We start from the raw sequence: 16,575 nt of genomic DNA, 5'->3' as shown, positions 1-16,575 counted from the left end.
TAAAAATGTTATAGAAACGTAACATTCTTATATTTTTCTAAAGTGCAGTTTAATGTCCTCACATCAGAACCAGTTGCCAAATCAGCAACTGAGTTACTGAACAACAAACTGCCAACATAATCTTGTCATTTCAATTTCACTTTACTTTTTCCAAGCTCTCTTCTTTTCTTTGTGTCTATTATCTAGCAAAGTCTTATCTCCACAGTCCACTTCCATAGGTTCATAGCTGATAACAAAGCACAGTCTCAACCGCAAAATGGAAATAAAGGCAAGAGAAATCACACAAGAGAATAACCACAGGCCCTGCTCCAGATTCCACTAACAGGCTCTCTGCAGGTCCTTCTGGTTCATTAAATAAACCAGAGTAAGAGAAGCCTCCTGCCTCCCTGCCATTCCCAATCTAGCCAATGTCACCAGGAAACTGTTCATCAAAAAGAGCAACTCCTGAAAAACAGCATCATGTCAGCACTGACTTCGAACTTGACAAAAACTAGGCATTACAGTATTGTATGCTACCATTATTGAACAACCACTGTCCTACCTATTAAAAAAACAGAAGAGTTGCAGAGTAGAGCCAGTGCTGAGGAATTTGAGGAATGTGATGTGTTAAGTATGCCAGAAGGAGCACCAGCAGAAGTCTGTCCAGACGGTCAATGCAAGCTGGTGAAAATGATTTGCTTTGTAAAAAGGTCTGGGGAGAGAGCTTGTGTATCTACCTGGGACTAATAAATATGCTGTTAAGTAAGTGTTTTTGTTCATTTTAAATATGGACATTTTCCCCACTTGTGCTGGCACACAGCCATTCTTGTACATCATTTTCAGCTGATAAGATGAGGAGCCTATTTAAAATACAATAAGGGAATTTCTAGACATCTGTGTTGGGTCCTGTATTTACTGAAACCCTTTTGGGAATTTCAGTTAGTTCTTATGAATTTCCTAAAACAAGGAAAAAGAGGGTCAGCAGTTAGTGGATATTGTAATACAGCCGGTAGCATATGTGTGTGTGTGCACATGCGTAAACTTCTGGGTGCCCATATCACTCTTCCTCTTCCCAATACTGGATAGAATCAGAAGTGATCCCAGTGACTCTGCTCCATAACTATCTGCTCAGCCAAAATGTGCTCTGGACCCCCTAAGGTCAGCTGCGGTGGTCTCCTGGAGAGGGAGCTCCACACATCCTCCAGGTCTGACAGAGAAGGGCCGCAGCCACCTCACTTCTCTCTGATCACAGCTCTCCTGCAGAGGAGGGAGCTTAACCTATGTGTCAGGTGGACTTAGCTCCATTGCCAAGAGCAGGAAAACAAGTCAGCTGGATTTGTGCATGGCAATCCGTTAGCAAGAGCCATGTCTAAATGCGTCCCCCCTCCATCAAAATACGCCTCAGCTTCTTCTGGCAGTGTAATGTACGGTTTCCCTATACAAGCTCATGGAGTACGTTTGGAGAAGTCTGGACACACTCAGTAACAAAAAGGGCACATTGTGGCATGACGCTGCACTTTGTAACTTTCCTTTGCTTGATGGTGGGTGGATGTTAGAAGACTTATCGCTGTGCCCAGATATATACAGCACAGGCTCCTTACCTATGAAAATCAAAGGACTACCAGCACACAGAGAATCAGATCCCAGAACTCCAGGCCATGGTTATATAATTTAGAGCTTGGTACTCTTTCCAGTAAAGACCCTCTTTAAAAGGATTTCTGTCTGTGGGGACCAGAGTACTTTAGCTGTTTATTCTTTTAGCTTTTTATTTGTTCTATGGACTTTCTTCTGATGGGGAGAATTTGGGTTTTTTGGGATGCTTGGGGTATTTTCAAATGACTTTTTGCACTTTAAACATGAAAACTTGATTTTTATTAATAAAAATCCCTGTGAATGCCTCACTTTGGCCTAGGCAGGGGAGCCTGAAAATGTAATGATTCATGAATCAAAGTAGTCTGGACAAAGCTGGGCTAACTTGCACATGGCGCTTGTGCAGTTGGCAGGTTTTTACTTAACAATTGGACTTTGTCTCCAAAGCCAGGGCCCGCTCAGATCACACCACTCCCGGGCACACTCTGTCTTTCAAGCCTGTTAGTTATGAGTGGTTTAAGAATATGCCCAGGCATTTTCCTGTGCATGAGTGTCTCCCTCCTGCTCCCTAGTTAACCTCCTCTTGTTTCCCACCAACTCTCGCTGATGATCTGCTCAAGCCATTCTTTGTTGTTCTGCCAGACATATTCTCTCCCTTCTCGACTTCTGAAACATGTGGCCAGAGTAGGGACACAAGCTCAAATCACTGTCCTGTGCTCTGTTTAATATGTGAGCACTTCTGTGGTTGGCACTTTGACCATGTATGTCAGGAAAAGTAGGGAATGCTGATGATTTGACTGACTGAAGAAGAAGAAGTCTGGCAGCTTGCACGTGTACAGAAAGCCCACACAACCAGCAAGATTAGAGGAAGATTAGGAGCAGGGAGAGACGGCAGATTCAGAGAAGAAAGGGGAAAAACAAGAGAAGAAACCAAATTTCTCCACAGATATACAATTATTGCCCTCAGTGCAAATCTTCCTTGTAGACTTTAAGGTCAGAAGGGACCGTTGTGATCACTTACTCTGACCTGCTGAACACTGCAGGCCACAGAACCTCACCCACCAACTCCTGAAATAGACCCCTAACCTCTGGCTGAGTTACTGAAGCCCTCAAATCACGGTTTAGAGACTTCAAGTTACAGAGAATCCCTCATTTACACTAGTTTAAACATGCAAGTGACCCGTGCCCCATGCTGCAGAGGAAGGCGAAACCCCCCAGGTCTGTGGCAATCTGACCTGGGGGGAAATTCCTTCCCGACCCCAAAGATGGCAGTCAGTTAGATCCTGAGCATGTGGGCAAGACCCGCCAGGCCGATACCTGGGAAAGAATTCTCTGTAGTAACTCAGAGCCCTCCCCATCTAGTGTCCCATCGCCACCAGTTGGGGATTTTTGTTAATGGCAGTTGCCAATGGGCCACATGCCATTGTAGGCAGTCTCATCATACCATCCCCTCCATAATCTTATCAAGCTCAGTCTTGAAGCCAGTTAGATTTTTTACCCCCACTGCTCCCTTTGGAAGGCTGTTCCTGAACTTCACTCCTCTGACAGTTAACAACCTTCGCCTAATTTCAAACCTAAACTTGTTGAGGGCAAGTTTGTAACCATTTATTCTTGTGTCCACATTGGTGCTTAACTTAAATAAGCTACTCTCCCTCTCTTGTATTTATCCCTCTGATGAATTTATAGAAAGCAATCATATCATTAGGCTAAACCTCTGGCTGGAATTTGGCAGCTTTGCTACAGGCAGGAAAGCTGCTCAGATTGGCAGATTCAGTCTCTGTCCTTCCTCATTTCTAACTGCTACTTTATACTGTGAATATACTGATGTGTTACCTCACGTGTATCTTAAAGGACTGGTAAATGACTCAAAGAAGCAAAAAAAAAATCAACAATACTACTGATACTTCACATGAATAATTTCAGGGCATTTAATAAGTTCATATAACTGCATACGTAAAAGCAAGCTAGCAAAACTGTACGTTACTAGAGGATACATTATGCATGTGAAAGTCAAAGAAGCACAACCCAATGAATTTTGAAACACGTTATTCACTGTAAGTGTTAAGTATGTTTGTTGCCTGTCGACTCCTGCTAGGAAAGGTGAAGTGGAACAGTTGGAGGACAGTTTAACCAACATGGGCCTATTTTCCTTTGAGTGTAGCAGCAAAACCATGCAACCTGTTGCAGAATCCTACAGTGCTACCTGGATTTGATTTACATTACAGTTTGTTCTTTGAAACCTATAATCTCTCCAGGCACCATACCAAGAATGCTTTCACGTTGGGCATCCTTTGGATTGCAGATATTGTCACCCTTCAGACAAAAAGCCAAAGTTTCAGCAATTTTGTGTTTCAAAAGCAAACAAAGGAGAAAAAACTTTGTTGGTAATGTAAACTATGGAAGAGACTCATGAAAGCCCTTTTCTTTATGGTCAGATGGGGATCAACTGGAATTAAGGTAGAAAGATCAGCTGCAAGGCATCAAATGCATATGTATAGCGAGCGTGAGGGGTTGATTCATTGATTTTGCAGGCACTCTGAACTGCAGCAGTAACATCAATACTTGGTTTAGTTCAGACAAATGTTCAAATGGATGCACATTTTTTTCCAAACTCTCCCTACCCCCAAGCCATGTAAAGAAGATACAAGTTGACTCATGAAGCACCACTGAAATATATCACAAGATCCCATAACATGTTACGCTATGACTGTTAAGCTATATGAATATGAATAAAACAAATTAATAAAAATCATGATCTGCTCATGGATAGTTAGCAAATAGAAAACAAAAGGTCAAATTTGGCAAATAATTGTTTGCAATTGACAGTTCATCCTATTCTAGCAGTAACCCTCATCCTCCTGCATCCCCGCATCTCAGGTTTTCGTGAACTGACAACCTTCTCCTCTTCACATGTTGTATGCCAGAGTTTATATGATAGAGCATATTTCAGTAATTATTCTCTTTTGGCTAACTTTTCATTTTATCCAGTGTCCTCCAATTTATAGCTAAATAAAGAGAACAGAAGACCAAAAGCAAAGAGACAGTTCTACCTAAGTGTGCAATGTGACAGATGTGCATGAAAGCTGATTTGAGTGCAAATGGATTTCCACAGTTAGTTATTGTTTATAATGTGTTTTGAAAATGTACAGTTATATAAGTGTTAGGTATCACATGCATAAGGGGAGGATGGGTTGAAGGACGTGGGAAGCAGTATGCAGGGAAGGAATGGTTAGATTGGAGCTGTGGTAGATAAATATAAATCTCTCAGTGGTAGAAGGGGAGCTTATTCTACATGATGATTTTATTGCTTATAAAATCTATTATAATCTTTGCAAACATGCCTAGAACACATGATGGAAGCTTCACGGATGATAAAATAAATAAATATAAATCTTACCATCCACTGCATTCAGAGGATCTTTAAGATCACCCTGAGGAGAAGCAGATTTATAACTCAGCATCTCTGAACTTGGTCCCAGCACTACAGCTCCAGGTCTCCGCAGGAATGGCTGCTTCATTTTAAAATCTTCTGTCTCTTCTTTGGCAAAGGTTCCATCAAAATGGCCACTCTGAGATGAACGGAACCTATTAGCATAGAGGTGAGACCATTTAGTCCTGCCAATGGAGCTTTTATCGTTGTTCTGTGCTGCCATCTTTTGAGCGACATAGGCATGTAGTGCAGAAAGCAGAGCATTTCTGTCGAGTTCTGCATTTGACTCTGGCGGGAAGTTCTCCAGCTGAGGTTGATTGAAGGTCCTCACTGCAGGATTCTCAGCATACTTTTGATGGGTCAAAGCAGGTGCTTTTCCTTTGGACTTCTGCATCATGTAGTCTATAATGAGGTCAGGTTGGATGTTATCCTGGAGTGAAAAAAATTAGGTTAGGTCATTATTGTAATGTATACTGCATCATAATGCTTACTTGTTATTCAGAAACATAGAGTCATATACGTGTAGGACTGGAAGGGACCTCGAGAGGTCATCTAGTCCAATCCCCTGCACTCAAGCCAGGACTATGTAATAACTAAACCACTCCTAACAGGTGTTTGTCTAACCTGTTTTAAAAGCCTCCAATGATGGAGATTCCACAACCTCCTAGGCAATTTGTTCCAGTGCTTAACTACCCTGATAGTTAGGAAGCTTTTCCTAATGTCCAATCTAAATTGCCCTAATTGCTGCAATTTAAGCCTTTTGCTTCTTGTCCTATCCTCAGAGATTAAGTAGAACAATTTTTCTCCCTCCTCCTTGTAACAACATTTTATGTATTTGAAACTGTTATGTCCCCTCTCAGTCTTCTCTTCTCTAGACTAAACAAACCCAATTTTTTCAATCTTCCCTCATAGATTACGTTTTCAGCATCAGGCGTTTCAGCATTTTTGTTGCTCTTCTCTGGACTTTCTCCAATTTGTTCATATCTTTCCTGAAATGTAATGCTCAGAACTGGACACAGTACCACAGTTGAGGCCTTGTCAGCATGGAGTAAAGCGGAAGAATTACTTCACATGGTCACACATTCCATTGTATTTTAATGCTAGGCAAAATTAATCAAGAAATCAGAATCTGCCACATAACCCCTCCTACAAATAGAAGAACAGGAGTACTTCTGGCACCTTAGAGACTAACAAATTTGTCTCTAAGGTGCCACAAGTACTCCTGTTCTTCTTTTTGCGGATACAGACTAACACGGCTGTTACTCTGAAAGGAGATTATAGCTCTCCGCTCTCTAAGAGCATAAACCATTATAGAAAATTCATGGAGTGATGATTACTCTGAGGGGGAATCTGTCTCTTGGCAAAGGAAAGATGTAATCTCCTTTGTCAGCAAAGAAAGTGCATTTGAGTTCCATGTCTGTGGCACACTAGCACATGCAGATTTACCTTTGAGCTTTACCTCTTAAGCGGACAGTGGCTATGCATTTAGCTGATGCTGAACCTCTGGGCTAATCATAGAATCATAGAAATATCATGCTGAAGGGACCTCAAGAGGTCATCTAGTCCAGCCCTGCGCTGAGGCAGAACCAAGTATAGTTAAACCATCCCTGAAGGCGTTTGTCTGTTGAGGTTCTTAAAAACCTCCAATGATGAGGATTCCACAACCTCCCTTGGAAGCCTATTCCAGTACTTGACTATCCTTATAGTTAGAAAGTTTTTCATAATATCTAACTTAAACCTCCCTTGATGCTGATTAAGCCTCTTTCTTTATAGTGGAGTAGAGTCTCTCTTAGGGAAAATAGCTTCTGGCTAATGTAGAGTATTGGATGTTCTGGGACAGCACCACTCTTTGCCCCACATCTCAAGCATCCATGTGGAGTATTAACAGTTGGGTGAAGTCAGGGTGGAAGAGGACTGGTACTTTGCTCAGAAGATCTTTCAAGATCCTGAAGGCTTTGTCACAGGCCTCAGACTAGCATCCTTCTTGGGGCTAGAGTTCTTAACTAAGTAAGTGAGTGGCACTGCAATCATGGCGAACCTAGGTATGAATTGTCTATAATATCCAGCCAGGCCCCAAAAACATCTAACTTGTTTCTTTGTTGATGGAATAGGGCAATCTCTCAAGGCCTGGTCTTTCTCAATCAGAGGTCTAAGTTTGCCCCTCCTGACAATTACGTCCCAGGTATGTTACCTCATGAAATTCCAACCAGCACTTGGCCTGGTTTGCCATGAGGCCAGCTTACTTGAGGGCCTGTAGGACCACCAATACATGCTCAAGGTATCTCTCTCAATTACAGCTATCAATGATTATATTGTCTATGAAGGCCACTGCATACTGGGCTGTGCGATCACAGAACCATGTCCATCAGTCACTGAAAGGTGGCCACGGGTGCCATGAAGGCTGAAGGGCACAGTCCTGAACTGGTACGGGTCAAAAGTGTTTGCAGAGACCTTTTTCATCAAGATCCCTTGGTTAATGGGACCTACCAGCAACTCTTGATCAGATCTAAGTTCTAGATAGGCTTCTCTGCCCCCAACCACTCGTCAACTTGGGGCATGGGATGTGTGTCAAACATGGATATCCCATTCACTTTCCTAAAGTCAATGCAAAACAAAGTCATCCCAAGACTTGGGCACCAAGACAATGGATCTCTGCCACCCACTGTGAAATTCCTCTACTATCCCAAGGTCCAACATCACCTGAAGCTCCCAAATGTACTGCATCCCACACCTTCCTGAACAGGGGACGGTGGCTCTGACTGACTCTCCATCCAGGCACTGTCGTGGTGTGGTGAAAAAACAAACAGGTTCATCCAGGTCATGATGAGAACACAGAAGGAAGAGATTAGGCCACTGGCAATATCTGAATCATTTGGGGTTCCCACACCCTTCCCCTCAAGGAAATTGTGTCCGGGTCTTAGCACAGTGGAGCCTGGGGGCCAGGTCTGGATTTGGAGGTGGGGGAAGGTGTTAAGAATGAGGTCTCACAGTCCCACCATACCCTGAGAAGGCTTATATGGTAAATCTGGGTTTCTTTCCTCTTCCTGGACTACTGGATTTCATAATCCACTCGTCCCACCCAGCATGCTACTTTAGTCATTAACTTTGACTGTGACCTGGGCAACAACAGCAGTACCCTGCTGCCAGGCTGGAATTCACATGAGCAGGTGCCCTTATTATAGCCTTGCTCGAGATACTGGGGCCTTTAAGAGATTTTCCTTCACAAAGACCCTACTGTCTTTAGCTTCTCTCATAGCTGGAGAATGTACTGCACTACGCTGGTGCCTATGGGCTCCTGCTTCTCCCAGGTATCTTGAATTAGATCTAGGATACCCCCAGGTTATTTACCATATAACAACTTGACAGGCAAGAACCCCATTAAGGCCTGAGGAACCTCGCATCTGCATATTAGAGTGGTGGTAACAAGTGATCCCCATGGAAAGGGTCCTCCACCATGAACTTTCTCAGCATCCCTTTTAGGGTCCCATTGAAGCATTCAAGTAGGTATCCATTTGTGGGGAGTGAATGGATGTTCTCTGATATTTGATTTTCAGTAGCTTACATAAAGGCTTCCTCAGTTGTGACATGAAGTTCATTCCCTGGCCCATCACTATTTATTTGGGGATCTCCACCCTCACAAAGACCTTCATAAGTTCCATTGGTTGTGCAAAGTGGAATAGCCTTGGGGTATTGTGTCACATAATCCATGATCTCCAGTATGTGTTGGTGTCCGTTCGCATTCCTCTCTAGTGGTCCAATCAAATCCATGCCAGTCCTCTCAAATGGGAGCCCTTAGAGAACTCTTAGGTCCTGCCGACTGAAACTCCAGGCAGGACACACAGTAATACCTCACCTCTTTATAGATGCCTGGCCAATAGAACCACCTAGTAATTCTTTCAAGGGTTTTCTCCCTTCCCAGGTGTCCGGTGCATGGTACTGAGTGTGTAAGACAAAGTGACTCCCAATGAAAAAGCCAGGGTAGCAGAAGGTGGGCCCGTACTTTATTAGTCTGGGGGTCATGAACCAATGGATAGAATCATTCCTTATCTTAAAGTGTGGCTATTGTTCTAGCTTCTCTTGGTTGATTACTAACCAATTGACAGTAGTCAGCTGTTCATATGTCTAGCACAAGATGGCATCTCCCTACTGTTCCCCTATAAAATCCCTGTTCTTGGTCAACCCGCGCCGCTTCCTGAAGCTCCCATTGGCCAGGAACGGCAAACCGCAGACACTGGGAGCTGCGGGCGGCCGTGCCTGCAGACAGTCAATGTAAACAAACTGTCTCGCAGCCTGCCAGCGGATTACCCTTACAGGCCACGTGTGGCCCACGGGCTGCAGGTTGCCCACCACTGAACTACATGATATTTCTTTTTAACAGGGACTCAATTTTATGTTAATTTGAATGTTTGTACTGCATAGTTCTGATTGATTGCCATTCAACTCACTTGAATATGAGTAATTTTACCAGGTGTCCCATATTCAGCATAGGGAAATATGGTCACCCTACATTTCCGTGGATATAAATTTTGTATCTGCGCAGGGCTCTATTTATCCACTGAGGGCAGGACAAGAAGAAATTGGCTTAAACTGCAGCAAGGGAGATTTAAGCTAGACATTAGGAAAAACTTCCTTGCTGTGAGGGTAGTTAAGCACTGGAACAAATTACATAGGAAGGTCATGGAATCTCTGTCACTGGAGGTTTTAAAAAACAGGTTAGACATAATACTTAGTCCTGTCCCGAGTCCAGGGACTGGTCTAGAAACTAGATGACCCATTGAAGTCCCTTCCAGACCTGCATGTCTATGATTCTATGATTATTCAAGCAAAACTGCACAGACAGAGCCGGCGCAACCCATTAGGCGACCTAGGTGATCGCCTAGGGCACTAACATTTGGGGGGTGGCGACCGCGGCGGCTGGATCTTCGGCCGCCCCGGTTGTCGGCGGTATTTCGGGGGCGGGACCTTCTGCCACCTCTGTCAGGGGCGGCATTTCAGGGGCAGAACCTTCCGCCGCCTAGGGCGGCAAAAAAGCTGGCGGCGCTCCTGTGCACAGAAACAATATTATCAAACATGGGCAGCAAAGGGAGAGGTGCAAATGTAGCTACCAAATTAGTAGGCACAGTGAAGCATATTGGGCATAGGAATCAGCAGGATCACTGTAACCAGGGCTGGCTCCAGCATTTCTGCCGCCCCAAGCAAAAAAAAAAAAAAGCCGCGATCGCAATCGTGATCGGCGGCGGCAATTGGGGAAAGAAAAAAAAAAAGCCGCAATCGGCGGCGGCAGTTCAGCGGTAGGTCCTTCGCTCCTGGAGGGAGCGAGGGACCTGCCGCCCCCGAATTGCCACAGGTGCCGCCCCTCTCCTTTGGCCTCCCCAAGCACCTGCTTGTTAAGCTGGTGCCTGGAGCCGGCCTTGACTGTAACTGGAGTAATGAGGAGTAACAGTGGCAAAAAAAATTACTTTGCACTTACATAGTGCCTTTTATTTGAGGATCTCAAAGTGCAATCTGGAAAAGGACTTGGTTTCTTGAGGGTTGCAGTCTAAAAGGTGAGATATTTAATGCTTAAAACTAGGGCTGTCAAGCGATTAAAAAAATTAATCATGATTAATCGCACTGTTAACAATAGAATACCATTTATTTTAAATATTTTGGATGTTTACTACATTTTCAAATATATTAATTTCAATTACAACACAGAATATAAAGTGTAAAGTGCTCACTTTATATTTTTTTATTACAGATATTTGCACTGTAAAAAAACAAAAAAATTGTTTTTTTCAATTCACCTCATACAAGTACTGTAGTGCAATCTCTATATCATGAAAGTTGAACTTACAAATAATGGGGAGTACTTGTGGCACCGTAAAGACTAACACATTTATCAGGGCATACGCTTTCATGGGCTAAGACCCACTTCATCAGATGCCCTAATAAATATGTTAGTCTCTAGGGTTCCACAATACTCCTTGTTGTTTTTGCTGATACAGACTAACACTGCTACCACTCTGGAACTTACAAATGTAGAATTATGTAAAAAAAAACTGCATTCAAAAATAAAACAGTGTAATACTTTAGAGCCTACAAGTCCACTCAGTCCTACTTCTTGGCCAGCCAAACTCTCAGATAAACAAGGTTGGTTACAATTTGCAGGAGATGCTGCTGCCCACTTCTTGTTTACAGTGTCACCTGAAAGTGAGAACAGGCGTTCGGATGGCACTGTTGTAGCTAGCATTGCAAGATATTTATGTGCCAGATGTGCTAAAGATTCATATGTCCCTTCATGCTTCAACCACCATTCCAGAGGACATGTGTCCATGCTGATGACTTTATCTGCTTGGTAACGATCCAAAGCAGTGCGGACTGATGCATGTTCATTTTCATCATCTGAGTCAGATGCCACCAGCAGAAGGTGGATTTTCCTTTTTGGTGGTTTGGGTTCTGTAGTTTCCATATCGGAGTGCTGCTCTTCTAAGACTTCTAAAAGCATGCTCCATACCTTGTCCCTCTCAGATTTTGGATAGCACTTCAGATTCTTAAACCTTGGGTCGAAGGCTGTATCTATCCTTAGAAATCTCACATTGGTACCTTCTTTGCGTTCTGTGAAATCTGCTGTGAAAATGTTCTTAAAACGAACATGTGCTGGGTCGTCATCTGAGACTGATATAACATGAAATATATGCAGAATACATTTAAAACAGAGCAAGAGACATACAATTCGCCCCCCTCCCCCAAGGAGTACAGTCACAAATTTAATTGATGCATTCTTTTTTTAACAAGCGTCATCAGCATGGAAGCATGTCCTCTGGAATGGTGGCCGAAGCATGAAGGGGCATCTGAATGTTCAGCGTAAGTGGCACGTAAATACCTTGCAACGCCAGCTACACCAGTGTCATCCAAATGCTTGTTCTCACTTTCAGGTAACATTATAAACAAAAAGCAGGCAGCATTATTCCCATCAATGTAAACAAACTTGTTTGTCTTAGTGATTGGCAGAATAAGAAGTAGGACTGAGTGGACCTGTAGGCTCTAAAGTTTTACACTGTTTTGTTTTTCAGTGCAGTTATGTAACCAAAAAAAATCTCCATTTGTAAGTTACACTTTCACTATAAAGAGATTGCAGTATAGTACTTGTATAAGGTGAATTGAAAAATACTATTTTTTTTGTTTATCATTTTTACAGTGCATATATTTGTAATAAAAAATAATAATATTAAGTGAGCACTGTGCACTTTGTATTCTGTGTTGTAATTGAAATCAATATTGAAAATGTAGAAAAACATCCAAAAATATTTAATAAATTTCAATTGGTATTCTATTGTTATAAGTGCGATTAATCGCGATTAATTTTTTTAATCACGATTAATTTTTTTTAGTTAATCGCATGAGTTAACTGCGATTAATTGACAGTCCTACTTAAAACAAAATATCATAAGGTGGGCAACACTAGCAGTGTTTACAAACCAAACCAAAAGTGTTTGTGAAAGATTTAGATCAGGTAATCAGGGCTAAATTTTGAGAAGCTATGTACCTAATACAAATATGCTCAATTGGCTGACTTGTGATCAGGGCCGGCTCCAGGCATCAGCTTACCAAGCAGGTGCTTGGGGCGGCCACTTTGAAGAGGGGCAGCACGTCCAGCTGTTCGGTGGCAATTCGGCGGATGGTCCCTCACTCCTGCTTGGAGCGAAGGACCTCCCACCGAATTGCCGCCGCAAATCGCGATCGCGGCTTTTTGTTTGTTTGTTTGTTTGGCTGCTTGGGGCAGCCAAAACCCTGGAGCCGGCCCTGCTTGTGATTTCCTGCTCCTTTGTAAACCAACATGCACAGCTAGAAAAACAAAAACAAAAACACCTCAAGCAATCTTATACAAATTGGATACAAGTGTCAATCTCAGGCTCAGAGTTGATCCAGTATCAAGAAGGGACAGTCTTTCAGCAGCTCGACAAGTCACAGTTCTGGTAGTTGGGGATATAATGCAAAAAGTTCTAATTAAAGTACAGTATCAACAGCTCACCTGTCTTGAAAGTACATTCAGTTGCCAGGCAATCTGAGCTAGTTGTGTCTGACTTAATTAAAGAACCCTCCTAGCTGTGGGCAAGTCTCTTCAGCTTAAACAGAGAAACAAAACACCCGACAAACAAAATACCACCAGGACAAATGTGCAAATAGAAACATACAGTCTGAAACCCCAGGAAAGACAAGGCATGGGTAAATAATGCAATACAAAATACAGTGTCTAATAAAGAATAAGCATTTGCTATGTCAATTGGCCTGAAAGACAGTTTTTTGATTTTATGGAAGGGAGTGGGAGCTGCCTACACTACAGAGCTTTGAATCTTGTTACTACTTCTAAATACTTTATTTATTTTCAAATCTAATAATAAACATTAAAGGCCACTGTGATAGTCCTGTTTCAAGTGCTGTTTTATTGTAGACTCATGCATATGGACACCGCCGGTTTGCCTAATTTCAAAGTTAAATGAGTTTGAAAGGGTAACACCTGAGCAGGGTAGTGGTTTCTTTGTTTGTTTTTTAATATCCTGAATTAATACTGATTACAGGGATTTGTAAATTCCCTCTGTGGTGCTTTTGGATGCATGACAATAGACACTGTTAACCATTATTATGGAAATAACATGCATTGTTTTGTAGTTAAGGTACTATTCAATTAAGTCATGTCATTGCTGTAAGATCCTTAAAAATTATATTAAGCTGTCACATTGCTTTTTTAGGAAAATTCTGGCTCTCCTGCTTCAAAGAATATTTTTTAATCCCATATCACCCTTATCCTGTAGATAATTCACAGGAGGCACTATCAAAAATACTATAAAACCTACACATTAACCTTTTTGAACACAGAATTATCAGGGCAATGTCTGGTGTGGTTTAGTTAAGTAACTGACATTTTCCCTATGAAAGTTCACAGAAAGGGCACATAATGCTATACCTTGTAGATGCACACTGAGACAGTTTATAAACTATGCATTTTCTTTTGCAAAGAGCTATTGAAAATAAAGAGAAGGTTGAGATGTATACAGAAGAGGCTGATGAATGCCAGTTAATTTGCCGGTAAGAGATGGAATAACTTTTTAACTTCCAGTTCAGCTACAAAAGGGCAACAGAATTCAGAGCAGTGGTGCATTGAATTGAATTCGTCCGGATTCCCCCAGACATGTCCGGCTTTTTCGAGTTAAAAATAGCGTCCGGGAGGAATTTGTCAATGTCCGGACTTCCCCTCCCCCCCCCCCCCCCCATACAGAGCGTGCGCGCGGCTTACAAAGCAGCCCGGGCTCCGACAGCCAGAGCCAGAACCCTTCCTTCACTTCCCCCCTCCTCTCTCCTGAAACTTGACACCACTCCCCTCCTCTCTCTCCCTCCCCCTCCCTCCCTGCATTCACAGATCGCCGGCCGTTCGCTGTCTGGAGCTCCGAGCCTGCTCCCCTCCCCCGCTGTCGAGCGCGCTGCTCTGCAGCACAGTAAGGGGGCCGGGGGCCAGAGAAGCAGCAGGGAGGTTCTGGGGTGGGGGGGGTAGTCAAGAGACAGGGAGCAGGGGGGAGGGTTGGATGGGTCAGGAGTTCGGGGGGGGTGCTGTCTGGGGGTTGGGGGTGTAAGGTTTTGGGCAGTCAGGGTACAGGTGGGGGGGGGTCTCAGGAGGGGGCAGTTAGGGGACAAGGCACAGGGAGGCTTAGGTAGGGTGTGGGGTTCTGGAGGGCAGTTAGGAGCAGAGGTCCCAGGAGGGGGCAGTCAGGGGACAAGGAGCGCGGGGGGGGGTCGGGAGTTCAGGGGGGCTTTCTGGGGGGGTGGATAAGGTTTTGGGCAGTCAGGGTACAGGTAGGAGGTAGGGTCCTGGGGGACAGTTGGGGGGGTCTTAGGAAGGGGCAGTTAGGGGATAAGGAACAGGGAGGCTTAGGTAGGGGGTGGGGTTCTGGAGGGCAGTTACGGTAGGAGCAGGGGTCCCAGGAGTGGGGGGACAGGGAGCAGAGGGGTTTAGATGGGTCAGGAGTTCTGGGGGGGGGCTGTCAGGGGGTGGGGGTGTGGATAAGGGTTGGGGCAGTCAGGGGACAGGTAGGGGGTAGGGTCCTAGGGGGCCAGTTAGGATGTGGGGAAGGTCTCAGGAGGGGGCAGTCAGGGGACAAGAGGCAGGGAGGCTTAGGGAGGGGGTGGAGTCCTGGGGGGCAGTCAGGGGACAAGGACTGGGGGGGAGGGTTGGGGGTTCTGAGGGGGCAGGAAGTGGGAGGGAGTGGAAGGGGCAGGGGCGGGGCTAGGACAGGACGGGGGCGGGGCTAGGACAGGACAGGGGCGGGGCTAGGGCGGGGCTCCTCCCATCCTCTTTTTTGATTGTTGAAATATGATAACCCTACCTTAGTACCCATTGTCTCCAGTGGGGCCACAATAGCTAATCACAATAGTTTAACACCAAGTCACAGTGCCTATTTGATAAGGTGGCAAAATAAACTGCAACATAAAACACACATTCAAACCAGAACCCTTCGGGCAATAATGAGAGAAAATAAGAGTTTTACAAAAGCCATCAACAGAAGAATAAGCTAAAGCTTTTCTTCAGCATATTTATTTAAATAGATGTACATCTTTCAGTTAGAACAAAACTTAGTACTGAGTGAACTACACACCCCTGCATCATATGTAAAAGCACTATGCCAGAAATACCATATGCTTATGTAAATCCTACATTTCCTAACAGGACCATAAAAAGTGTAGTACAATTACTAGATCAGCGTGTGGGAGGAGAGTTTTACAAAAATGGTACTCAATGGTGTGGTATACTTTCATGTTAAGAGAAAGCTGACTGAGGAGGCATTTAGAGCCCCTGGACCAAATTAGGCCTCAGGATGCATATATATAATTACAGTTAAAGTCAACGAAAGCATCCATAAGCAGAATTTAGTCCTCTGGGCAAACATGAATTAAAACATCTTCTATCCTCACTAATGGTTTGCTTACATATAGCAGTGACATGACACCATACAAGAAACCACCACATTTAGTTCCAGTACTGGAAAGACCATTCATATACACATAAACTAGCAAAGGACCTAAAGTGCAGCTCTGTTGTAGTGCAGCCATGATAGAAGACAGATCACCATGCTCACAATCTGTATATAGATTCATAGATTTTAAGGCTATGAGGGACCATTTTGATAATCTAGTCTGGCCTCCCACATAATGCCAGCCAAATGGTTCACTAGTAATTCTTCCATAAATATATTTTTCTTTCTTTCTGAGACCTGTAGCTTTGAACCCATTTAAAAGCTACATCAGAAAAGAATATTAATTAATACCCTGTAGTTAGTGTCAAAAGCTTACTGATGATCAAGCAAAATGGCTCCACAGAGTCTCTTTTGATCAGAACTAGTGAGGACTTTGCCTCTAAATCCTGATTGTGCAATTTCAGTGTAATAGAAAGGCCTGACATCTGATTGCATATAATTTGGTAATCTGCTCTGCTGTAAATGTAGTTGGCACAGATTTGATTGCGAACTGTATGTTCTTTCATTTTTAAACTGTCCCCCCCCCCAAAAAAAAGAGTGGATTAGTACTTTGGTTTCCTTTGTGTA

The 16,575-nt window shown here is 43.6% G+C and overlaps 1 protein-coding gene across 1 annotated transcript in view; it reads right to left on the bottom strand.

Moving 5' to 3' along the window:
• Positions 1-16,575, bottom strand: part of PTPRN2 (protein tyrosine phosphatase receptor type N2) — a 970,322-nt gene that overhangs the window by 546,209 nt on the left and 407,538 nt on the right. Inside the window, exon 6 of the mRNA XM_054021089.1 lies at positions 4,967-5,429. Within this exon, the coding sequence (XP_053877064.1) occupies positions 4,967-5,429 (463 nt within the window). The remainder of the gene's footprint in view (positions 1-4,966; positions 5,430-16,575) is intronic.

This window comes from Malaclemys terrapin, chromosome 2, assembly GCF_027887155.1.
Source record: "Malaclemys terrapin pileata isolate rMalTer1 chromosome 2, rMalTer1.hap1, whole genome shotgun sequence".
Classification (NCBI taxonomy): domain Eukaryota; kingdom Metazoa; phylum Chordata; order Testudines; family Emydidae; genus Malaclemys; species Malaclemys terrapin.
Note: the sequence above shows the minus strand (reverse complement) of the source record. Positions and strands in the feature narration are given on the sequence as shown.